Raw genomic sequence first — 25,639 nt, 5'->3', positions numbered from 1 at the left:
CTCTGAGAAACGTCACCTATCCATGTTCTCCACAGATGCTGCCTGACCCGCTGAGTTACTCCAGCACTCTGTGTCTTTTATTGCCAGAGGAAGTACTTGAGGCAGGTGCAATAACGGCATTTCAAAAACATTTGGGCAGATACCTGGATAGAAAGGTTTAGAAGGATATGGGCCAAACAGGGTTAACCTTGAGTGCAGGAGGATACGAGGTGATCTTATAGAGGTATACAAAATTATAAGAGGAATAGAATGGCCATAGTGGGGGAGTTGAGATCCAAGGAGCATAGGTTTAAGGTGAAGGAGGAAAGATTATATATGAAATTGAGGGGTAACATTTTCACACAAAGGGTGATTTGGATGAGAACATCAGTGATTTGGATGAGAACAAACAGGGCTAGATTAGCAAGTTTGCCAATGATACAAAAGATACAAAACCTTACTCGTGTTTGAGTAAGGGTGGGGGAGACAGCCTACCTGGGGGCAGCGACAGCGGCCGGGCCTCTGGCACAAAGACCGGTCCTGTTGCTCAGAAGGGTAAGGAAAAGAAGAGGAGGGCAATTGTAATAGGGGACTCTATAGTCAGGGGGTCGGATAGGCGATTCTGTGGACGCAGACAGGAGTCCCGGATGGTAGTTTGCCTCCCTGGTGCCAGGGTCAGGGATGTGTCTGAACGTGTCCAAGAAATCCTGAAATGGGAGGGAGAGGAGCCTGAGGTTGTGGTGCATATAGGTACCAACGACATAGGTAAAAAAAGAGAAGAGGTCCTGAAAGAAGAATTTAGGGAGTTAGGTAGAGAGTTAAGGAGAAGGACTGGAAAGGTAACAATCTCAGGATTACTGCCTGTTCCACGCGACAGTGAGAGTAGGAATGGAGCGAGGTGGAGGATAAATGCGTGGATGAGAGACTGGTGCAGTGGGTATGGATTCAAGTTTCTGGATCATTGGGACCTCTTTTGGGGAAGGTGCGACCTGTACAGAAAGGACGGGTTGCACTTGAACTCAAGGGGGACCAATATCCTGGCGGGGAGATTTGCAAAGGCTACTGGGGAGACTTTAAACTAGTATGGTTGGGGGGAGGGACTCAAATTGGGAAAGCTAGCAGTCAGTGTGTGAAGCAGGGGGCAGAGAATGGTAGCACTCTGACCCAAAATGTAGGGGAGAGAGAAGAAAAAGAAAATAATCAGAGAATAAGAGAGGGTGGGTTTCTTAAATGTGTATATTTTAATGCTAGGAGCATTGTAAGAAAAGTGGATGAACTTAGAGCCTGGATTGACACCTGGAAGTATGATGTTGTGGCGATCAGTGAAACATGGTTGCAGGAGGGCTGTGATTGGAAACTAAATATTCCAGGATTTCATTGCTTCAGGTGTGATAGAATTGGAGGGGCAAGAGGTGGAGGTGTTGCATTGCTTATCAGGGAAGATATTACAGCAGTGCTTTGGCAGGATAGATTAGAGGGCTCGTCTAGGGAGGCTATTTGGGTGGAACTGAGAAATGGGAAAGGGGTAGCAACACTTATAGGGGTGTATTATAGACCGCCAAATGGGGAGCGAGAATTGGAAGAGCAAATATGTAAGGAGATAGCAGATATTAGTAGTAAGCACAAGGTAGTGATTGTGGGAGATTTCAATTTTCCACACATAGACTGGGAAACACATTCTGTAAATGGGCTGGATGGGTTGGAGTTTGTAAAATGTGTGCAGGATAGTTTTTTGCAACAATACATAGAAGTACCTACTAGAGAAGGGGCGGTACTGGACCTCCTGTTAGGAAATGAGATGGGTCAGGTGGCAGAGGTATGCGTTGGGGAACAGTTCGGGTCCAGTGATCACAATACCATTAGTTTCAATTTAATTATGGAGAGGGACAAAACTGGACCTAGGGTTGCGATTTTTGATTGGAGAAAGGCTAACTTTGAGGAGATGCGAAAGGATTTAAAAGGAGTAAATTGGGACAGTTTGTTTTATGGGAAAGATGTGGAAGAGAAATGGAGTACATTTAAAGGTGACATTTTAAGAGTACAGAATCTTTATGTCCCTGTTCGGTTGAAAGGAAATCGTAAAAATTATAAAGAGCCATGGTTTTCAAGGGAAATTGGACACTTGGTTCGGAAAAAGAGGGAGATCTACAATAGTTATAGGCAGCATGGAGTAAATGAGGTGCTTGAGGAGTATAAAGAATGTAAAAAGAATCTTAAGAAAGAAATTAGAAAAGCTAAAAGAAGGTATGAGGTTGCTTTGGCAAGTAAGGTAAAAGTAAATCCGAAGGGTTTCTACCGCTATATTAATAGCAAAATGATAACGAGGGATAAAATTGGTCCATTAGAGAGTCAGAGTGGCCAACTATCTGCAGAGCCAAAAGAGATGGGGGAGATATTGAACAGTTTCTTTTCTTCGGTATTCACCAAGGAGAAGGATATTGAATTATGTGAGGTAAGGGAAACAAGTAGAGTAGCTATGGAAACTATGAGGATCAAAGAAGAGGAAGTACTGACACTTTTGAGAAATATAAAAGTGGATAAGTCTCCAGGTCCGGACAGGATATTCCCTAGGACATTGAGGGAAGTTAGTGTAGAAATAGCAGGGGCTATGGCAGAAATATTTCAAATGTCATTAGAAACGGGAATAGTGCCGGAGGATTGGCGTACTGCGCATGTTGTTCCATTGTTTAAAAAGGGGTCTAAGAGTAAACCTAGCAATTATAGACCTGTTAGTTTGACGTCAGTGGTGGGCAAATTAATGGAAAGAATACTTAGAGATAATATATATAAGCATCTGGATAAACAGGGTCTGATTAGGAACAGTCAACATGGATTTGTGCCTGGAAGGTCATGTTTAACTAATCTTCTTGAATTTTTTGAAGATGTTACTCGGGAAATTGATGAGGGTAAAGCAGTGGATGTTGTGTATATGGACTTCAGTAAGGCCTTTGACAAGGTTCCTCATGGAAGGTTGGTTAAGAAGGTTCAATGGTTGGGTATTAATGGTGGAGTAGCAAGATGGATTCAACAGTGGCTGAATGGGAGATGCCAGAGAGTAATGGTGGATGGTTGTTTGTCAGGTTGGAGGCCAGTGACGAGTGGGGTGCCACAGGGATCTGTGTTGGGTCCACTGTTGTTTGTCATGTACATCAATGATCTGGACGATGGTGTGGTAAATTGGATTAGTAAGTATGCAGATGATACTAAGATAGGTGGGGTTGCGGGTAATGAAGTAGAGTTTCAAAGTCTACAGAGAGATTTATGCCAGTTGGAAGAGTGGGCTGAAACGATGGCAGATGGAGTTTAATGCTGATAAGTGTGAGGTGCTACATCTTGGCAGGACAAATCAAAATAGGACGTACATGGTAAATGGTAGGGAATTGAAGAATGTAGGTGAACAGAGGGATCTGGGAATAACTGTGCACAGTTCCATGAAAGTGGAATCTCATGTAGATAGGGTGGTAAAGAAAGCTTTTGGTGTGCTGGCCTTTATAAATCAGAGCATTGAGTATAGAAGTTGGGATGTAATGTTAAAATTGTACAAGGCATTGGTGAGGCCAATTCTGGAGTATGGTGTACAATTTTGGTCGCCTAATTATAGGAAGGATGTCAACAAAATAGAGAGAGTACAGAGGAGATTTACTAGAATGTTGCCTGGGTTTCAGCAACTAAGTTACAGAGAAAGGTTGAACAAGTTAGGGCTTTATTCTTTGGAGCGCAGAAGGTTAAGGGGGGACTTGATAGAGGTTTTTAAAATGATGAGAGGGATAGACAGAGTTGACGTGGAAAAGCTTTTCCCACTGAGAGTAGGGAAGATTCAAACAAGGGGACATGACTTGAGAATTAAGGGACTGAAGTTTAGGGGTAACATGAGGGGGAACTTCTTTACTCAGAGAGTGGTAGCTGTGTGGAATGAGCTTCCAGTGAAGGTGGTGGAGGCAGGTTCGTTTTTATCATTTAAAAATAAATTGGATAGTTATATGGATGGGAAAGGAATGGAGGGTTATGGTCTGAGCGCAGGTATATGGGACTAGGGGAGATTATGTGTTCGGCACGGACTAGAGGGGTCGAGATGGCCTGTTTCCGTGCTGTAATTGTTATATGGTTATATGGTTAATAAGAAGTAAGCCATTTAGGACGGAGATGAGGAAACACTTTTTCACACAGAGAGTTGTGAGTCTGTGGAATTCTCTGCCTCAGAGGGCGGTGGAGGCAGGTTCTCTGGATACTTTCAAGATTGAGCTAGATAGGGCTCTTAAAGATAGCGGAGTCAGGGGATAATGGGAAGAAGGCAGGAACGGGGTACTGATTGGGGATGATCAGCCATGATCACATTGAATGGCGGTGCAGGCTCGAAGTGACTCCTGCACCTATTGTCTATTGTCTATTGTCTATTGTCTAAACCGGAGCACCCGGAGTAAACCCACGCAGGTCACGGGGGGAGAGCGCACAAACTCCACACAGACAGCACCCCTGGTCAGGATCGAACCGGGGACCCTGGTGCTGTGAGGCAACGACTCTATCGCTGCGCCACTGTGCTGCAGCTCAAGCACTATTGAGGGAAGGGGTTAAGAAATGAGTTCCGTGGGACTGACTTTCATCTCAATGGAATCTTGGCTGTGTCCCCAGAGCCGGGCTTTGAGGAAATAAATATTTATTGAAAGGGAGCAGGAGGTTAACGTCTGACTTGCATCGCTAAGTACAAGAGGAGACGGAGCTGAGAAAGACCAGCTCCCTCTGCAAGCAGTAGGTCAGCCCACAGAGCTCAAACTCAGGCAGCTTATCACTGGCTCTCAGCTCTGACCTCCCATTAGTGGCACAGTGGCACAGTGGGTAAAGCCGCTGCCTCACAGCACCAGAGTCCCGGGTTCGATCCTGACCTCGGGTGACAATAGACAATGGACAGTAGGTGCAGGAGTAGGCCATTGTTGGGGTATGTGTTGGGGAAGTCCAGGACAAGGGGTCACAGTTTAAGGATAAGGGGCAAATCCTTCAGGACTGAGATGAGAAAACATTTTTCACACAGAGAGTGGTGAATCTGTGGAACTCTCTGCCACAGAAGGTAGTTGAGGCCAGTTCATTGGCTATATTTAAGAGGGAGTTAGATGTGGCCCTTGTGGCTAAAGGGATCAGGGGGTATGGAGAGAAGGCAGGTACAGGATACTGAGTTGGATGATCAGCCATGATCATATCGAATGGCGGTGCAGGCTCGAAGGGCCGAATGTCCTACTCCTGCACCTATTTTCTATGTTTCTATGTATTCGGCCCTTCGAGCCAGCACCGCCATTCAACGTGATCATGGCTGATCATCCCCAATCAGTACCCCGTTCCTGCCTTCTCCCCATATCCCCTGACTCCGCTATCTTTAAGAGCCCTATCTAGCTCTCTCTTGAAAGTATCCAGAGAACTGGCCTCCACCGCCCTATGAGGCAGAGAATTCCACAGACTCACAACTCTCTGTGAGTGCCGTGCATATGTGTGGAGTTTAATTAGTTAGATTAGATTCATTTATTTTTTGTCACGTGCAACGAGGTACAGTAAAAAGCTTTAAGCTGCGTGCTGGCCAGCCAGCGGAAAGACAGTACATGATTACAATCGAGCCATTCAATAAACAATAGACAATAGACAATAGGTGCAGGTGTAGGCTATTCGGCCCTTCGAGCCAGCGCCGCCATTCAATGTGATCATGGCTGATCATCCACAATCAGTACCCCATTCGCAGTGTATAGATCATGATAAAGGGAATAACGTTTAGTGCAAGGTTAAGCCAGCAAAGTCCGATCACAGATAGTCCGAGGGTCACCAATGAGGTAGATAATAGTTCAGCACAGCTTAGTACTTTCTCCCTGTGACCTGCGTGGGTTTTTTCCGGGTGCTCCGGTCTCCTCCCGCACTCCAAAGACGTGCGTGTTTGTGGGTTAATTTAGCTTCTGTATAATTGTAAATTGCCCCCTAGTGTGTAAGGAGTGGATGAGAATGTGGGGTAACATAGAACTAGTGTGAACGGGCGATCGATGGTCAGTGTGGACTCGGTGGGCCGAAGGGCCTGTTACCATGCTGAACCATCTCCATTTAGTTCAGCTTAGTTTAGAGATACAGTATGGAAACAGGCCGTTCGGCCCACCGAGACCGTGCCGACCAGCGATCCCCGCGCAGTAGCACTATCCGACACACACTAGATACAATTTACATTTAACTTACACACTTGCACGTCTTTGGAGTGTGGGAGGAAACCAGAGATCTTTGGCGGCAAAAACAAGGGGGCAGATTATTATCTCAATGGGGTTAGGTTAGGTAAGGGGGAGGTGCAGCGAGACCTGGGTGTCCTTGTACACCGGTCATTGAAAGTTGGCGTGCAGGTACAGCAGGCAGTGAAGAAAGCTAATGGAATGTTGGCCTTCAAGAGGATTTCCGTATAGGAGTAAAGAGGTTCTTCTGCAGTTGTATAGGGCTCTGGTGAGACCACATCTGGAGTATTGTGTACTGTTTTGGTCTCCTAATTTGTGGAAGGACATCCTTGTGATTGAGGCAGTGCAGCGTAGGTTCACCAGATTGATCCCTGGGATGGCGGGACTGTCATATGAGGAAAGATTGAAAAGACTAGGCTTGTATTCACTGGAGTTTAGAAGGATGAGGGGGTATCTTATAGAAACATATAAAATTATAAAAGGACTGGACAAGCTAGATGCAGGAAAAATGTTCCCAATGTTGGGCGAGTCCAGAACCAGGGGCCGCAGGCTTAGAATAAAGGGGAGGTCATTTAAGACTGAGAAAAAAATTTTCATCCAGAGTTGAGAGTTTCTGGAATTCCCTGCCACAGAGGGCAGTGGAGGCCAAATCGCTGGATGGATTTGAGAGAGTTAGATAGAGCTCTAGGGGCTAGTGGAGTCAAGGGATATGGGGAGAAGGCAGGCACGGGTTATTGACAGGGAACGATCAGCCATGATCACAATGAATGGCGGCGTTGGCTCGAAGGGCCGAATGGCCTCCTCCTGCACCTATTTTCTATGTTTCTATCTCTGAGAAAAGCCACGCAGGTCACGGGGAGAACGTACAAACTCCGCACAGACAGCACCCGTGGCCAGGATGGAACCCGGGTCTCTGGCGCTGTGATGCAGCAACTCTACCGCTGCGCCACCGTGCCGCCCTGAACTAGATTTGCCCTTGGCTAGAACAGGCAAGATCCTGCACCTGGTCTATCCTGGACTTGAGGACACAGTTCGTAGGTTACATGACTTAAGGGATAGGTATTTTAGGCAGAGTGGTGGGTATCTGGAATGGCTTGAAGGAATGCCCGAGAGCACAGCTTTAAGTTAGGGCAGTCACGGTGGTGCAGCGGTAGAGTTGCTGCCTTACAGCGAATGCAGCGCCGGAGACTCGGGTTCGATCCCCACTACGGGTGCTGTCTGTACGGAGTTTGCACGTTCTCCCCGTGACCTGCGTGGGTTTTCTCCGAGATCTTCGGTTTCCTCCCACACTCCAAAGACGTGCAGGTTTGTAGGTTAAATGGCTTGGACATGCTAGAGACAGGAAAGATGTTCCCGATGATGGGGGAGTCCAGTATCAGGGCCACAGTTTAAGAATAAGGGGTAAGCCATTTAGAACGGAGACGAGGAAACACTTTTTCACACAGAGAGTTGTGAGTGTGTGGAATTCTCTGCCTCAGAGGGCGGTGGAGGCCGGTTCTCTGGATGCTTTCAAGAGAGAGCTAGATAGGGCTCTTAAAGATAGTGGAGTCAGGGGATATGGGGAGAAGGCAGGAACGGGGTACAGATTGTGGATGATCAGCCATGATCACATTGAATGGCGGTGCTGGCTCGAAGGGCCGAATGGCCTACTCCTGCACCTATTGTATATTGTAAATGTAAAAATTGTCTTTAGTGGCTGTAGGACTGTGTTTATGTGCGGGGATCGCTGGTCGGCGCAGACCCGGTGGGCCGAAGGGCCTGTTTCCCACGCTGTTTCTCTAAACTAAACTAAAGTTGAGAGGGGCAAAGTTAAAGGAGATGTTTTTACACAGTGGGTGGTGGAAGGTTTTTTTACGCAGACGTCTGGAATGTACTGCCAGGGGCGGTGGTGGAGGCAGATATGATGGGAGGGTTTGGCATGGTGGGAGATATGCAGGGAATGGAGGGATAAAGGGTTATGTGCAGGCAGATGAGATTCACCGGACCTGGTTGGCACGGGCATTGTGGGCCGAAGGGCCTGATCCTGAGCTGTAGTGTTCTATGTTTGATGTTCTGTCTCAAATTATGAAAGGCATCGATGGGATGCCACAAGTTACAAGTGATCGGAGCAGAATTACCAGACTGGTAATTCTTTAATAGTATGGGTGTCAGGGGTTATGGGGAGAAGGCAGGAGAATGGGGTTAGGAGGGAGAGGTGGATCAGCCATGATTAGACTCGATGGGCTGAATGACCTAATGCTGCTCCTGTCACTTGCGAATTATGAACTTAGGAACTTTTCCACTGTTACCTCGGTGCATTAAATTTAAAACATGAAGAAAGATTAAAGAGAGTTATAACTGATGTCAGGCAGAAATCACCAGTTACCATGGAAACAGCAAGAGTGAGTCATCCAACGTTGACTCACCTCCCCTCTCTCTCTCTCTCCACTGACCTGGGATAACTGTTCATTAAATGCTGTCCCTCTCATCTCGTCATCTTAACCGGATGAGCTTAATGTCCTAATTAGAGAATGGAGCGGCTGGGCTTGTATACTCTGGAGTTTAGAAGGATGACAGGGTTCTTAATTGCAGGTCACGGTGAGAACGTGCAAATACCGTACAGACAGCACCCGTTGTCAGGATCGAACCCGGGTCTCCGGAGCTGCATTCGCTGTAAGGCAGCAACTCTACCGCTGCGCCACCGTGACAGTGTAGCTGGGACGCGTGGGCAAGTTGGGCCGAAGGGCCTGTTTCCACGCTGTATGACTCTTTGACTCTGGAACCATCATCTGCAGTTCCTTGTTTCCACATGAACCAGAGGGCATAGGTTTAAGGTGAGGGGGAGAAAGATTCAATAGGAACCTGAGGGCCAATTGCCTGATCTGCTGAGTTACTCCACCAATTTGTCTCTAACTTTGGTTTAAACCAGCATCTGCAGTTCCTCCCGACATGGTATGAATATTGATTTAGTTTAGAGATACAGCGGGGAAACAGGCCCTTCACCCCACCAGGTCCGCGCCGACCAGCGATCCCCGCACATTAACACTATCCTACGCTCACTAGGGACAATTTTGCATTTATTCCCAAGCCAATTAAACAACAAACCTGTACGTCTTTGGAGTATGGGAGGAAACCGAAGATCTCGGAGAAAACCCACGCAGGTCACGGGGAGAACGTACAAACTCCGTACAGACAGCACCTGTGGTCGGTATCTAACCCTGGTCTCCAGTGCTGTATTCGCTGTAAGACAGCAACTGGACCCCCCCTGATGTTGGGGGAGTCCAGAACCAGGGGCCACAGTTTAAGAATAAGGGGTAAGCCATTTAGAACAGAGATGAGGAAACACTTTTTCTCACAGAGAGTGGTGAGTCTGTGGAATTCTCTGCCTCAGAGGGCGGTGGAGGCAGGTTCTCTGGATACTTTCAAGAGAGAGATAGATAGGGCTCTTGAAGGTAGTGGAGTCAGGGGATATGGGGAGAAGGCAGGAACGGGGTACTGATTGTGGATGATCAGCCATGATCACATTGAATGGCGGTGCTGGCTCGAAGGGCCGAATGGCCTACTCCTGCATCTATTGTCTGTTGTCTATAACTCTACCGCTGCGCCACCGTGACTGTCCTAAACTGAACCAAAGTAAACTAAAAATAAATATTGATTTCCCTAACCTCAGGTAACCCTCGCATCTCCTCTCTTTCTCTCTCTCTCTCACTCTCTCTCTCCGTCACTACCCCACCCTGCTCCTCTTGCCTAAATCTCCCTCACACTGCCCCCCCACCTTCCCATCGCATGGTCACCTCACCTGTGAGGGTGAGGGTGTCGGCGTCTGGTGAACCTGTGGCCGTCGGTACATCGCGCTGAGCGGATGGAGGTACATGCGGAGCGGTCCCTGGAGGTGGGACGTAGGTCACCTGGAGAATGATGCTGGCCTACAGAGGACAAGAGAAACAATAAAATAAGCATGCAGGTACAGCAGGCAGTGAAGAAAGCCAATGGCATGTTGGCCTTTATAACAAGAGGATTCGAATATAGGAGCAAAGAGGTCCTTCTGCAGATTTACAGAGCCCTAGTAAGACCACACCTGCAGCATTGTGTGCGGTTTTGGTCCCCTAATTTGAGGAAGGACATTCTTGCTATTGAGGGAGTCCAGCGTAGGTTTACAAGGTTAATTCCCAGGATGGCGGGACTGTCATATGCTGAGAGAATGGAGCGGCTGGGCTTGTACACTCTTTAGTTTAGGAGGATGAGAGGATATCTTATTGAAACATATAAGATTGTTAAGGGCTTGGACACACTAGAGGCAGGAAACATGTTCCCGATGTTGGGGGAGTCCAGAACCAGGGGCCACAGTTTAAGAATAAGGAGTAAGCCATTTAGAACGGAGACGAGGAAACACTTTTTCTCACAGAGAGTGGTGAGTGTGGAATTCTCTGCCTCAGAGGGCGGTGGAGGCCGGTTCTCAGGATACTTTCAAGAGAGAGCTAGATAGGGCTCTTAAAGATAGCGGAGTCAGGGGATATGGGGAGAAGGCAGGAACGGGGTACTGATTGTGGATGATCAGCCATGATCACATTGAATGGCGGTGCTGTCTCGAAGGGCTGAATGGACCTATTGTGCACCTATTGTCTATTGTCCTTTGGAGCAGATGTATGCCATTCAGCCCTATTAAGTCCCATAACACTTCTCATTCCATGAGAGGAATAGATCCGGTAGATGCACAGAATCTCTTGCCCATAGTAGGGGATTCGAGGACCAGAGGACATGGGTTTAAGGTGAAGGGGAAAAGAGTTAATAGGAATCCGAGGGGTGCCTTTTTCACGCAAAGAGTGGTGGGTGTGTGGAACGAGCTGCCAGAGGAGGTAGTTGAGGCAGTGACTATCCCAACATTTAAGAGACAGGTACATGGATAAGACAGGTTTGGAGGGATATGGACCAAGGGCAGGCATGTGGGTCTAGTGTAGCCAGTGGGACATGTTGGCCAATGTTGACTAGTTGGGCCAAAATGCCTGTTTCCACACTGTATCACTGTTTGAATCTAAGTCTACTCCACCATTCAATTATGGCTGATCTATCTTTCCCTTTCAACCACATTCTCCTGCCTTCTCCCCATCACTCTCGACATCCTTCAGGGCCTGTCCCACTTGGCGTTTTTTTTCGGCAACTGCCGGCATCATTGACTGATGTATCAGGTCACCGAAAAAGTTACGGCGTGATGACTTACAAGTAAGTAAGTAACTTTTATTTATATAGCACGTCTCGCGTTGAAACTGGACAAGCTAGATGCAGGAAAAATGTTCCCAATGTTGGACGAGTCCGGAACCAGGGGCCACAGTCTGAGAATAAAGGGGACGTCATTTAAGACTGAGGTGAGAGAAAACTTTTTCATCCAGAGAGTTGTGAATTTGTGGAATCCCCTGCCACAGAGGGCAGTGGAGGCCAGGATTTAAGAGAGAGTTAGATAGGGCTCTAGGGGCTAGTGGAGTCAAGGGACATGGGGAGAAGGCAGGCACGGGTTATTGATAGGGGACGATCAGCCATGATCACAATGAATGGCGGTGCTGGCTCGAAGGGCCGAATGGCCTCCTCCTGCACCTATTTTCTATGTTTCTATGTAAATCAAAGTGCTTTACATAGAATAATTAATTAAGTTTCCGTACATCGATAGAAAATTAAAAATAAAATAAACGCTGACACAACACATTATAGAATTCAACATGAACGTCCCCCCCACAACCGAATCAAAATGTTCCTCTGTGGGGAAAGGCAATAGAAAGTTCAGTCCTCTTCCACTGTGATCACCCGAATTCGGGGCCTATTTGTGGCCTCTGCAGCCAGTCCGATGTTTTCAGGCCCCCTTGCCGCCGGGAAGATGGAACTCCGGCGCCCGGTGAACGTATGATGCGCGGTGTTTATTTTCAAGTGTCGCAGCATTTATTTTGTCGCTGATGGATTTTGAAATGTTCTAAATCTTTTGTCGACCCTGATGTAATAATAATAATAATAATAATATATTTTATTGTCATTGCACGTCAGTGCAACGAGATTGAGTATGCAGCTCCCAACCGATGAAAAAGAAAAGTAAAATAAATAAATAAGCTGTGTGACGTGACCATCCGAGGGAGACAGTCCTGGGGGGGTGGGGGGCACTCAGCAGGGCCGGTTCAGAGCCGCTATAGCTCTGGGGATGAAGCTGTTTCTGAGTCTGGAGGTTCGGGCGTAGAAGGCCTTGTAACGTCTGCCGGAGGGAAGTAGTTCGAACAGTCCGTTACAAGGGTGTGAGGAGTCTTTATGGATGCTGACGGCCTTCCTGAGGCACCGTGTGTGGTAGATGCCCTCCAAGGCTGGTAGCTGTGTCCCAATGATCCTCTGCGCTCTGTGGACGACGCGCTGAAGAGCTCTCCTCTCCGCCTCCGTGCAGCTGAGATACCACACAGAGATGCCATACGTTAGTATGCTCTCTGTGGTGCAGCGGTAGAAGGTTGTCAGCAGCTGTTGGGGCAGACCAGTCTTTTTTAATGTCCTCAGGAAGAACAGTCGTTGCTGTGCCTTCTTGACCAGTGCAGCGGTGTTGGTGGACCATGTGAGGTCCTCTGAAATGTGAGTGCCCAGAAACTTAAAGCTGGACACTCTCTCCACACTGTCCCCGTAAATGGAGATTGGGAAATGATGCCAGCAGTCGCCATAAAGATTCGCCAAGCTGGCCAGGCCCTTTACTAATCAAGGATTTGTCAAGCCCAGGCCATTGACTTGGCCTCCACCACCTTCTGTTCCACTTGGCTGTTACAATTTAGTAATCTAGGTCTGTACCGAATTTGTACGTTCTCCCCTTGGCTCGCGAGGGTTTTCTCCGGTATTTCGGGTTTCCGCCCACATTCCAAAGACATACAGCTTTATACAAGTTAACTGTCTTTGATAAAATCAAATTGGCTTTCAAGAGAGAGCTAGATAGGGCTCGTAAAAATAGCGGAGTCAGGGGATATGGGGGGAAGGCAGGAACGGGGTATTGATTGGGGATGATCAGCCCTGATCACATTGAATGGCGGTGCTGGCTCGAAGGGCCGAATGGCCTACTCCTGCACCTATTGTCTGTTGTCTGTTGTCTCAAATCGTAAAGTGTCCCTAGTGTGCGTAGGATAGTGCTAATGTTCGGGGTGATCGCTGGTCAGCGCGGGCACGGTGGGCCGAAAGGGCCTGTTTCTGCGCTGAATCCCTAAACTAAACTAAACTCAATCTGCGGCCCTAGATTAGGCATCTCTAGATTCTCATTTTAACCAGGTTAGAACATGTTTGCGATCAGTGGTGACCTGAACGAGAATGGCTCGTCGTCTGAAAGTGATTGCTCTGACAAATGTAGATTTGCGGAGGCTTGTGTCTAACGGGGAGTGGAACGGCTTCTTCGATAGAGTATCGAGGAGAACACTGGGCCCCGTGCTTTGTGCGTGAACTTCTGAAAGGCGTTTGACAAAGTGCAGCATTGTCCAGAGTTGTGAGCAGAATGTGTCTCTGTGGGTTTCACTGGATTGTAACAGCGTGGATCCTGGCAACGCAAGCACAACGGAGTTTTAGTCCATCACATCTTGCATTTAGACAATAGACAATAGGTGCAGGAGTAGGCCATTCGGCCCTTCGAGCCAGCACCGCCATTCAATGTGATCATGGCTGATCATCCCCAATCAGTACCCCGTTCCTGCCTTCTCCCCATATCCCCTGACTCCGCTATTTTTAAGAGCCCTATCTAGCTCTCTCTTGAAAGTATCCAGCGAATCAGCCTCCACCTCCCTCTGAGGTAGGGAATTCCACACTCATAACTTTGTGTGAAAAAGTGTTTCCTCATCTCCGTTCTAAATGGCCTACCCCTTATTCTTAAACTGTGGCCCCTGGTTCTAATAATAATAATAATAAATTTTATTTAATGGGCGCCTTTCAAACATCTCAAGGACACCTTACATAGTATATCGGAATAACATATAATCGGAATATAACAATAAAGACATCACAGAGACACAAATTAAAAACAGGATTCAATCCAAAAACAGAAAATCAAAAACACAGTGTGAAGAGGGAGCAGCGGCAGCCAAAGCGCGCCAGCGTCCACTCTCTCTTCACGGCAGCCATCTTGAACACAGACCTACAAGACTACAAATAGACAAAAAAAAATCATCCCCCCACAGTGGATAGCACTATGGGGGAAGGCACAATGTCCAGTCCCCACCCCATGTTCACCCCAAAGTCAGGCCTATTGAGGCCACCGCAATTGCCTGTACGGAGGCCCGATGTCCCTGGCCGTTCTCACCGGGTGGTCTTGCCCCGGCGTCGGGAGAGTCCTTTCGGCGGCTGGGCCACTTGGAACTGCCGCTTCCTGGCTGGAGCCCGCGGCTGCCGAAGCCGACAAGGCCGCGCCGGTTTGGAGCTCCTAGGCTCCCGATGACAAAGTCGGCGCCGCCTCTCCGCTCCGCAGACCCGCAGCCCGGAGTTGTAGAGTTTAGAGATACTGCACTGAAACAGGCCCTTCGGCCCAAGCGAGATAGAGCTGTAGGGGCTGGCGGAATCCGTGTGCGGACGTGGCGCAGACGGACGAGAGGCCGAAGCAAAGATGCCGAAGCCAAAGAACGGAATGGAAACGAGGCCGAAACGCAAATGAACTGAAAGAATCTGAAGACGAAACGCCTACTAACCGAAAGGATGGGACGCCTAAATGCAAACTAACAGAAAGGATGGGACGCCTATAAGCCAACAAACCGAAAAGTTGCGTTGCCTAAAAGCAAACTTACTGAATGGCCGCTCTGTCGAAACGCCACCTACCCGAAAGGCGGCGTCGCCTACAGGCCAAAGGACAGACTGCCGTTCAACAGAAACGTCCAATAACGGACTTGGTGTTGCTGGGGGGGCGCGACTTGACAGCGATTGGTCCAGACCCCCGCGTCCATCACATCACCGTGAAGGCATGAACATTGTCCCAAACCTCCGCTCCACCCGACCCGCAGCCCGCGGAGGGTGGCCGTGGGAGAGTGGGGGCTGCCCCGAGGGATGCGCATCTTCGGCCGCTTTCAACTTGATGCTTGGGTTGCCAGTCAGATTGCCCAGTCACCTATGGCTTATGTGGGGGAGTTGGGCCCTGAGCTTCAGCGGCAGCGCAACGGGGACTTTAACATCGCGGAGCTGGGCGTCCCCTCGCCGGGGGTCGCCGGAGAAGTGCTCCGACTGCCGGCCTGTGGCCTACGACATCTTGACACCGCAGTCTCCGGTAAAGGAGGCTCCCGGTGTGGGAGCTCTGGGCCGCGGGGTGTGTTCGACCTGTGCCGACATCGATGTTCCGACCATCCCGACCAGAGGGCCTGAACATCGGGCTGTCTGTAGCGGCGACTACGGAGGGTCAGGGCCCTGACCACGGGTGAACAAGAGAGGAGGAGGAGGAGGTCTGTCGGAACTGTGTTGCCTTCCACCACAGTGAAGAATGCTGTGGTGGATGTCTGTGTTGAATTATGTTGTGTGTTGTGTCCTTTTTTAATTGTAACGCTGCATGGTAAATTCATTTGAGTATACGAGCCAAGAGTTCCTTCTGCAGTTGTACAGGGCCCTAGTGAGACCACACCTGGAGTACTGTGTGCAGTTTTGGTCCCCTAATTTGAGGAAGGACATTCTTGCTATTGGGGGAGTGCAGCGTAGGTTGACAAGGTTAATTCCCGGGATGGTGGGACTGTCATATGCTGAGAGAATGGAGGGGCTGGGCTTGTACACTCTGGAGTTTGGAAGGATGAGAGGTTATCTTATTGAAACATATAAGATTATTCAGGGTTTGGACACGCTAGAGGCAGGAAACATGTTCCTGATGTTGGAGGAGTCTAGAACCAGGGGGCACAGAATATTAAGAATAAGGAGTAAGCCATTTAGAACGGAGACGAGGAAACACGTTTTCACACAGAGAGTTGTGAGTCTGTGGAATTCTCTGCCTCAGAGGGCGGTGGAGGCCAGTTCTCTGGATACTTTCAAGAGAGATTTTGATAGGGTTCTTAAAGATAGCGGAGTCAGGGGATACGGGGAGAAGGCAGGAACGGGGTACTGATTGGGGATGATCAGCCATGATCACATTGAATGGCGGTGCTGGCTCGAAGGGCCGAATGGCCTACTCCTGCACCTATTGTCTATTGTCTATTGTCATTTCATTGCACCTGATGGCGCATGTGACAAATACATTTGAACCTTTGAACTAAATGACGCTAAACTAAACTAAAGTGAATACTCTCGTGTAATGTTCCGACCACAGATGCTAAGGTCTGACTGCAGATGTAGTGGGAAGAGAGAGAGGTTCTTACCCCAGTGTTCTGCCGCTTTGTGTCCTGTAAGGGCAGGTTGTACTTGGCCACAAGGTGCGGGGAGCTGAGCACGTCGGTCAGGGTGGTGTGTACCTCCCCCAGAAACCTAGAAAATCAACAACAGCACAGAGGTCAGAGGACAGGGTTAGACTCGTTCCTGCTGAGAACCATCCCCTGGCATTCCTAGTTAGAGTTCCACACAGTTTCAGTGCAGGAACGGTGGCACAACGGTGCCTTACGGCGCACGGGCGCTGTCTGTACGGAGTTTGTACGTTCTCCCCGTGACCTGCGTGGGTAATTCTCCGAGATCTCCGGTTTCCTCCCGCACTCCAAAGGAAGTGCAGGTCCCTCAGCCCAACCTTCCCTGGCGACCAACATGTCCCATCTACACTAGTCCCACTTGCCCACGTTTGGCCCATATCCCTCCAAACCTGTCCGGTCCATGTGCCTGTCCAAATGTCTTTCAAATGTCCCTGCAATAGTCCCTGCCTCAACTACCTCCTCTGGCAGCTCCTTCCATACACCCACCACCCACGGAGTGAAAAAGCTGCCCTTTAAGTTGGTCTTAAGATCATACGAGATTGGAGCAGAATGAGGCCATTCAGCCCATCAAGTCTACTCCACCATTCAATTATGGCCGATCTATCTCTCCCTCCTAACCCCATTCTCCTGTCTTCTCCCCATAACCTCAAGTCATGTCCCCTTGTTTGAATCTTCCCTACTCTCAGTGGGAAAAGCTTTTCCACGTCAACTCTGTCTATCCCTCTCATCATTTTAAAAACCTCTATCAAGTCCCCCCTTAACCTTCTGCGCTCCAAAGAATAAAGCCCTAACTTGTTCAACCTTTCTCTGTAACTTAGTTGCTGAAACCCAGGCAACATTCTAGTAAATCTCCTCTGTACTCTCTCTATTTTGTTGACATCCTTCCTATAATTAGGCGACCAAAATTGTACACCATACTCCAGAATTGGCCTCACCAATGCCTTGTACAATTTTAACATTACATCCCAACTTCTATACTCAATGCTCTGATTTATAAAGGCCAGCACACCAAAAGCTTTCTTTACCACCCTATCTACATGAGATTCCACTTTCAGGGAACTGTGCACAGTTATTCCCAGATCCCTCTGTTCACCTACATTCTTCAATTCCCTACTTTAGGGGTAACATGAGGGGGAACTTCTTTACTCAGAGAGTGGTAGCTATGTGGAATGAGCTTCCAGCGAAGGTGGTGGAGGCAGGTTCGTTTTTATCATTTAAAAATAAATTGGATAGTTATATGGATGGGAAAGGAATGGAGGGTTATGGTCTGAGCGTAGGTATATGGGACTAGGGGAGAATATGTGTTCGGCACGGACTAGAAGGGTCGAGATGGCCTGTTTCCGTGCTGTAATTGTTATATGGTTATTATATGGTTATAATATGCTCTCTGTGGTGCAGCGGTAGAACGTTGTCAGCAGCTGTTGGGGCAGACCAGTCTTTTTTAATGTCCTCAGGAAGAACAGTCGTTGCTGTGCCTTCTTGACCAGCGCGGCGGTGTTGGTGGACCATGTGAGGTCCTCTGAAATGTGAGTGCCCAGAAACTTAAAGCTGGACACTCTCTCCACACTTTCCCCGTAGATGGAGATTGGGGCGTATTCTCCATTATGGGACCTCCTGAAGTCAATAATCAGCTCCTTCTAAATCCCCGCAAATCCAGGCCCAGTGCCGACAAACGCTCATCACAGGTTAACCCACTCATTCCTGGGATCATTCTTGTAAACCTCCTCTGGACCCTCTCCAGAGCCAGCATAGCCTTCCTCAGATATGGGGCCCAAATTTACTCACAGTACCCCAAATGCAGTCAAGTCAAGTCAAGTCAAGTATATTCGTCACATACACATACGAGATGTGCAGTGAAATGAAAAGTGGCAATTTCATTTCTGACCAGCTCATATGAGATTATTAAGGGTTTGGACACGCTAGTGGCAGGAAACATGTTCCTGATGTTGGGGGAGTCCAGAACCAGGGGCCATAGTTTAAGAATAAGGGGTAAGCCATTTTGAACGGAGATAAGGAAACACTTTTTCTCACAGAGTGTTGTGAGTCTGTGGAATTCTCTGCCTCAGAGGTCAGTTCTCTGGATACATTCAAGGGAGAACTAGATAGGGCTCTTAAAAACAGTGGAGTCAGGGGATATGGGGAGAAGGCAGGAACGGGTGACTGATTGGGGATGATCAGCCATGATCGCATTGAATGGCGGTGCTGGCTCGAAGGGCCGAATGGCCTACTGCACCTGTTGTGTATTGGTACAGGCAGCATCCCTGGAGAGATGGAATGGGTGATGTTTCAGCTCGAGACCCATCTCTTGATCAGTACGGGTGTCAGAGGTTACGGGGAGAAGGTAGGAGAATGGGGTTAGGAGGGAGACATAGATCAGCCGTGATTGAATGGCAGAGTGGACTTGATGGGGCGAATGGCCTCATTCTGCTCCCATTTCTGCCCGTATTACTTATGACCTTATGATGACTATGAAGGCGAGCTGACGTGCTGGTGAATCTCCACACATGGGCTGCAGTGGGTGAGTTTTATTTATTTATATATTCATGTATCCTCTGATCCCAGCTTTGGTCACTGACTCAGCACTATAAATATTCCATTAGTCAGCCCAGCCCTTCCTGTCGGACCCAGTCCAGCTACCTCCCTCCCCCATGGTCACAGACAGTAAACCAGCTCACGGCCCCCCCTCATCAAGCCTCCTGCCGTGCTCACTCACCCCCCGGCACAGAGCCCAGCGCAGCCCGCGGGCAAGTGGGGCATCCACGCCATTGGGAGAGCTGGCTGCTCCAGAACAACCTCTCTCTCTCTCTACCCCTCTCTCTCTCCCTCTGTCTCCCTCCGGCTCTCTCTCACCCCCCCCCCCCCCCCCTCTCTCTATCTCTTCCTCACCATCCACTCTCTCTCTCCCCCCGTCTCTTTCTCTTCCCCTCTCTCTCTCTCTCTCTCCCATAGAAACATAGAAACATAGAAAGTAGGTGCAGGAGTTACTCACGAACTCTCCCGAGTTTTCCCCTTGACTCGAACTTGGAGAATTACGGTAATAGTCGTTCGTAAGGTGCTCAGGGCTATTTTTTTAACACGTGGACATTTTTCAACATTGAAACATAGAAACATAGAAAATAGGTGCAGGAGTAGGCCATTCGGCCCTTCGAGCCTGCACCGCCATTCAATATGATCATGGCTGATCATCCAACTCATTATCCCATCCCTGCCTTCTCTCCATACCCCCTGATCCCTTTAGCCACAAGGGCCACATCTAACTCCCTCTTAAATATAGCCAATGAACTGGCCTCAACTACCTTCTGTGGCAGAGAATTCCACAGATTCACCACTCTCTGTGTAAAAAAAGATTTTCTCATCTCGGTCCTAAAAGACTTCCCTCTTATCCTTAAACTGTGACCCCTTGTTCTGGACTTCCCCAACATCGGGGACAATCTTTCTGCATCTAGCCTGTCCAACCCCTCAAGAATTTTGTAAGTTTCTATAAGATCTGGGCAAGAGCCTCTGCTTGTCAATCTGCATTGCAGTGGGCATCTTCTGGTCAGCCACACTGTCGGTTCCTAGCCTGCTCAGCCTTTCGAGACATTTGAGTCCTGGCAACATCCTCGTAAATCTTATCTCCACCCATAAGACCCAAGACATAGGAGTAGCACTAGCCCATTCGGCCCATCAAGTCTACTCCGCCCTTCAATCATGGCTGATCTATCTTCCCCTCTCAACCCCATTCTCCTGCCTTCTCCCCATAACCCCTGGCATCCATACTACTCAATCTCCGCTTAAAAAATACCCACTGACCTGGCCTCCACAGCCGTCTGTGGCAATGCATTCCACAGATTCACCACCCTGTGACTAAAGAAATTCCTCCTCGTCTCCTTTCTAAAGGTACGTCCGATTTTTCCGAGGTTATGGTCTCTGGTCCAAAACTTCCACTAACTCTTACACGCAAAAGGGTGGTGGGTGTAAGGAACAAGCTGCCGGAGGAGGTAGTTGAGGCTGGGACTATCCCAACGTTTAAGAAATATTGCAACAGGTTCAAGGATAGGACAGGTTTGGAGGGATTTGGGCCAAACGCAGGCAAGTGGGACTAGTGTAGCTGGGACATGTTGGCCGGTGAGGGCAAGTTGGGCTGATTTCCACACTGTATCACTCTATGACTAGTGGAAACATCCTCTCCACATCCACCCTATCCAGGCCTTTCACTATTCGGTAAGTTTCAATTCGATCCCCACCCCCCACCCCTCATTCTTTGACCAGTCTGAAGAAGGGTCTCAACCCGAAACGTCACCCATTCCTTCCCTCCCGAGGTACTGCCTGTCCCGCTGAGTTACTCCAGCTCTTTGTGTCTATCCTCATTCTTCTAATCTCCAGCGAGTACAGACAAACGCTCCTCATCCGCCCTTTCTATCTTGGTCTTAACCTTGACCTTGGCGTGATATTTGACTCAGCATTGAAATTTGACAAGCAAGTCAATGCCGTGGTAAAAGCTAGCTTCTTCCAGCTTTGGACGATAGCTAAAATAAAACAATTCCTCCAGTTTGACGGCCTCGAAAACATCATCCACACATTTATCTCCTCCCACCTCGATTACTGCAACTTGAGGAAGGACATCCTTGTGATTGAGGCAGTGCAGCGTAGGTTCACGAGATTGATCCCTGGGATGGTGGGACTGTCATATGGGGAAAGATTGAAAAGACTAGGCTTGTATTCACTGGAGTTTAGAAGGATGAGGGGGAGGTCTTATAGAAACATATAAAATTATAAATGGACTGGACAAGCTAGATGCAGGAAAAATGTTCCCAATGTTGGGCGAGTCCAGAACCAGGGGCCACAGTCTTAGAATAAAGGGGAGGTCATTTAAGACTGAGATGAGAAAAAAACTTTTTCACCCAGAGAGTTGTGAATTTGTGGAATTCCCTGCCACAGAGGGCAGTGGAGGCCAAGTTACTGGATGGATTTAAGAGAGAGTTAGATAGAGCTCTAGGGGCTAGTGGAGTCAAGGGATATGGGGAGAAGGCAGGCACGGGTTATTGATAGGGGACGATCAGCCATGATCACAATAAATGGCGGTGCTAGCTCGAAGGGCCGAATGGCCTCCTCCTGTAGGTATTTTCTATATTTCTATGTTTCTTTGTAACTCCCTTTACACTGGCATCAGCCGATCATCCCTGTCCCGCCTGCAATTGGTCCAAAACGCCGCAGCGAGACTCCTGACGGGCACCCGAAAAAGGGACCACATCACCCCGATCCTGGCCTCTCTCCACCGGCTCCCTGTGCGGTTCCGTATACATTTCAAGACCCTCCTTTATGTCTACAAAGCCCTTAACGGGCTTGCCCCCACCTACATCAAAAGTCTGCTTACCCACCACACCACCTACAGGCCCCTCAGATCGGCCGACTTGGGGTTACTGAACATCCCGCGGTCTAGGCATAAGCTCAGGGGCGACCGTGCCTTTGCGGTTGCAGCTCCTAGACTGTGGAACAGCATCTCTCGTCCCATCAGAACTGCCCCCTCCATCGACTCCTTTAAGTCGAGACTTAAAACTCATCTTTACTCTCAAGCCTTTCTTGACGTCCTCTGAGGGAGGGTTATATGTATGTATTTATGTATGTACTTAATCTATGAACCACTGTTGTGTAACGTTAGTACCTCCACCAATGTAAAGCACTTTGGTCAATGAGAGTTGTTATTTTAAATGTGCTATAGAAATAAAAGTGACTCGACTTGACTCGACTTGACTTAATCGGGGCTTTTTTCTCTACAGGGTGGATACGGAGAGGATGTTTCCTTTGGCCAGGCGTCAAGAGCCAAGGGTCATAGCCAAGGACAAGTGTGAAGTGTTGTATTTTTGGAAGTTAAACCAGGGCAGGACCTGCACTGTGAATGGAAGGGCCCTGGGGAGTGAAGAATGTTTGATGTCACACATTTATTCAGGTTGAGAACCTTCTCTTCATTAGTACAGGTTTCAGGGGTTACAACAAGAGGAGTTGAATATAGGAGCAAAGAGCTCCTTCTGCAGTTGTACAGGGCCCTAGTGAGACCACACCTGGAGTATTGTGTGCAGTTTTGGTCCCCTAATTTGAGGAAGGACATTCTTGCTATTGAGGGAGTGCAGCGTAGGTTTACAAGGTTTATCCCCGGGATGGCGGGACTGTCAAATGCTGAGAGAATGGAGCAGCTGGGCTTGTACACTCTGGAATTTAGAAGGATGAGACGGGATCTTATTGAAACATGTAAGATTAGTAAGGGTTTGGACACGCTAGAGGCAGGAAACATGTTCCCGATGTTGGGGGAGTCAGAAACAGTGGCCTCAGTTTAAGAATAAGGGGTAAGCCACTTAGAACGGAGACGAGGAAACACTTTTTCACACAGAGAGTTGTGAGTGTGGAATTCTCTGCCTCAGAGGGCGGTGGAGGCAGGTTCTCTGGATGCTTTCAAGAGAGAGCTAGATAGGGCTCTTAAAGATAGCGGAGTCAGGGGATATGGGGAGAAGGCAGGAACGGGGTACTGATTGGGGATGATCAGCCATGATCACATTGAATGGCGGTGCTGGCTCGAAGGGCCAAATGGCCTACTCCTGCACCTATTGTCTATTGTCTATATTCTAACATTCTGGTAAATATTTTCGCCACCATTTCCAGCTTGACAACATCAGTCTTCTCGGACACAATGGCGGGGTGACACACTGCTGATCAACAACGGAGGATTTATGTGTCTGTGCGGGTCGGAATGCTGGTTCCTCTCAGTCAGGAGTCCCGTTCCAAAGGGATGTGTTCCCTTCCTGTCTCAGCATTCATGGCAAGACCAACAGGAAGGTGTTACGCAGTCTGCTGTTCACTCAGGAGGAAGGAAACAAAACAAGAGCCATACAGAGAGTACACAAAAATACTGCAGAAACTCAGCGGGTGCAGCAGCATCTATGGAGCGAAGGAAATAGGCAACGTTTCGGGCCGAAACCCTTCTTCATACAGCTTCGGCCCGAAACGTTGCCTATTTCCTTCGCTCCATAGATGCTGCTGCACCCGCTGAGTTTCTCCAGCATTTTTGTGTACCTTCGATTTTCCAGCATCTGCAGTTCCTTCTTGAACGCCATACAGAGAGTGATAGGTTCGGGCCCGACTTTAGACTGAAGGGCGTCAGCGGTAGAGTTGCCGCCTCACAGCGCCGGAGTCCCCGGTTCGATCCCAACCACGGGTGCTGTCTGTACGGAGTCCTCTAGTTCTCAATTCGCTTACTCTGGGGTAAAAGACTTTGTGCATTTACCCTATCTATTCCTCTCATGATTTTATACCCCTCATCCTCCTGCGCTCCAAGGAATAGAGTCCGAGCCTGCACAACCTCGCCCTCAAGTCCAGGCAACATCCTCGTAAATCTTCACTGCACCCATGTCAGCTTAAGAACTTTAACAGGGTGACCAAAACTGAACGCAATACTCCAAATGCAGCTTCAGCAATGTCTTGGGGAGGGAGGTTGCAACCTTCACGTGGTCCACCCTGTTTCGACGAATGCAATCAGCCCGACGTGCACAAACAAACAAACAGAAAAAAGAGAACAAGTTGACCTACAACTTTATGCTGTACACGCCATACGCAAGAAGAGGAAGGAGCAATGTCTTGTGCAACTGTAACATGATCTCCCAACTTCTATACTGGTGAAGGCCAATGTGCCACAAGCCTGCTTGACCATTCTGACTGCCGGTCACGGTGGCGCAGCGGTAGAGTTGCTGCCTTACCGCGAATGCAGCGCCGGAGACCCGGGTTCGATCCCGACCACGGGTGCAGTCGGTACAGAGTTTGTACGTTCTCCCCGTGACCTGCGAGGGGTTTTCTCCGAGATCTTCGGTTTCCTCCCACACTCCAAAGACGTGCAGGTATGCAGGTTAATTGGCTTGGTATAAATGAAAAATTTCCCTGGTGGGTGTAGGATGGTGTTAGTGTGCGGGGATCGCTGGTTGGCACGGACCCGGTGGGCCGAAGGGCCTGTTTCTGTGCTCTATCTCTAAACTAAACTAAACCAAACTACTCCTTGTCCCTCTTTCAGTTCAGTTTAGAGGCACAGTGGAAAACAGGCCCTTCGGCCCACCTAATCTGCGCCGACCAGCGATCCCCGCACATTAATACTATCCCACACACATTAGGGACAATTTACATTTATACCAAGCCAATTAACCTACAAGCCCGCACGTCTTTGGAGTGTGGGAGGAAACCAGAGCACCTGGACGAAAACCCACGCAGGTCACGGGGAGAACGTACAAGCTCCGTACAGACAGCACCCGTAGTCGGGATCGGACCTGACACCACACCTGGAGTATTGTGTGCAGTTTTGGTCTCCAAATTTGAGGAAGGACATTCTTGCTATTGAGGGAGTGCAGCGTAGGTTTACAAGGTTAATTCCCGGGATGGCGGGACTGTCATATGCTGAGAGAATGGAGCGGCTGGGCTTGTACACTCTGGAGTTTAGAAGGATCAGAGGGTATCTAATTGAAACATATAAGATTGTTAAGGGTTTGGACACACTAGAGGCAGGAACATGTTCCCCATGTTGGGGGAGTCCAGAACCAGGGGCCACAGTTTAAGAATAAGGAGTAAGCCAATTAAAACAGAGATGAGGAAACACTTTTTCACACAGAGAGTGGTGAGTCTGTGGAATTCTCTGCCTCAGAGGGCAGTGGTGGCAGGTTCTCTGGATACTTTCAAGAGAGAGCTAGATAGGGCTCGAGGGGCCGAATGGCCTACTCCTGCACCTATTGTCTACTGCTGCGCCACAGTGCTGCCCCTGGTGCGCCTGGGCTCACGACTGCCTGTGTAATCTGAGCCTCTCTTCCCCGTGGCTGGCGTGAGGTATTTGCGGCACGCCAGAGTCTCTGTGTTATCTATTCACCAGCCTCGACATGTAGCTCCCTGGACCTGTCTCAGCGATGCTCCCTGCTCTCCTTCTTGTCCAAACCCTGCACGCCTGACTCTCTCCTCCAACTCATAAAACTTCCCTTCAAACTTTACAGAGTTTGTGCCTTCTCTCTATGACCGGGTACGTTTACCCCGGGGGCTCTGGTCCCCCCCCCCCTCCCGAAAAATCTTATCCCCCTCACCCCTGGTGTCCTCTGGTTACCTATTCCCTTCCTCAGTGACTGCGTGGGTTTTCTCCAT

At 48.9% G+C, this 25,639-nt stretch overlaps 1 protein-coding gene across 1 annotated transcript in view; it reads right to left on the bottom strand.

Moving 5' to 3' along the window:
• The window catches only part of LOC116987271 (dysferlin-like), a 168,503-nt gene that overhangs the window by 89,528 nt on the left and 53,336 nt on the right, over positions 1–25,639 (bottom strand). Inside the window, exons 4-5 of the mRNA XM_033043200.1 lie at positions 16,457–16,562; positions 9,946–10,072 (exon numbers count right to left, since the gene is read on the bottom strand). Coding sequence (XP_032899091.1) covers positions 9,946–10,072; positions 16,457–16,562 — 233 coding nt within the window. The remainder of the gene's footprint in view (positions 1–9,945; positions 10,073–16,456; positions 16,563–25,639) is intronic.

This window comes from Amblyraja radiata, chromosome 1, assembly GCF_010909765.2.
Source record: "Amblyraja radiata isolate CabotCenter1 chromosome 1, sAmbRad1.1.pri, whole genome shotgun sequence".
Taxonomy (NCBI): domain Eukaryota; kingdom Metazoa; phylum Chordata; class Chondrichthyes; order Rajiformes; family Rajidae; genus Amblyraja; species Amblyraja radiata.
The sequence above is the reverse complement of the archived record's forward strand: the minus strand, read 5'-3'. Positions and strand labels throughout refer to the sequence as shown.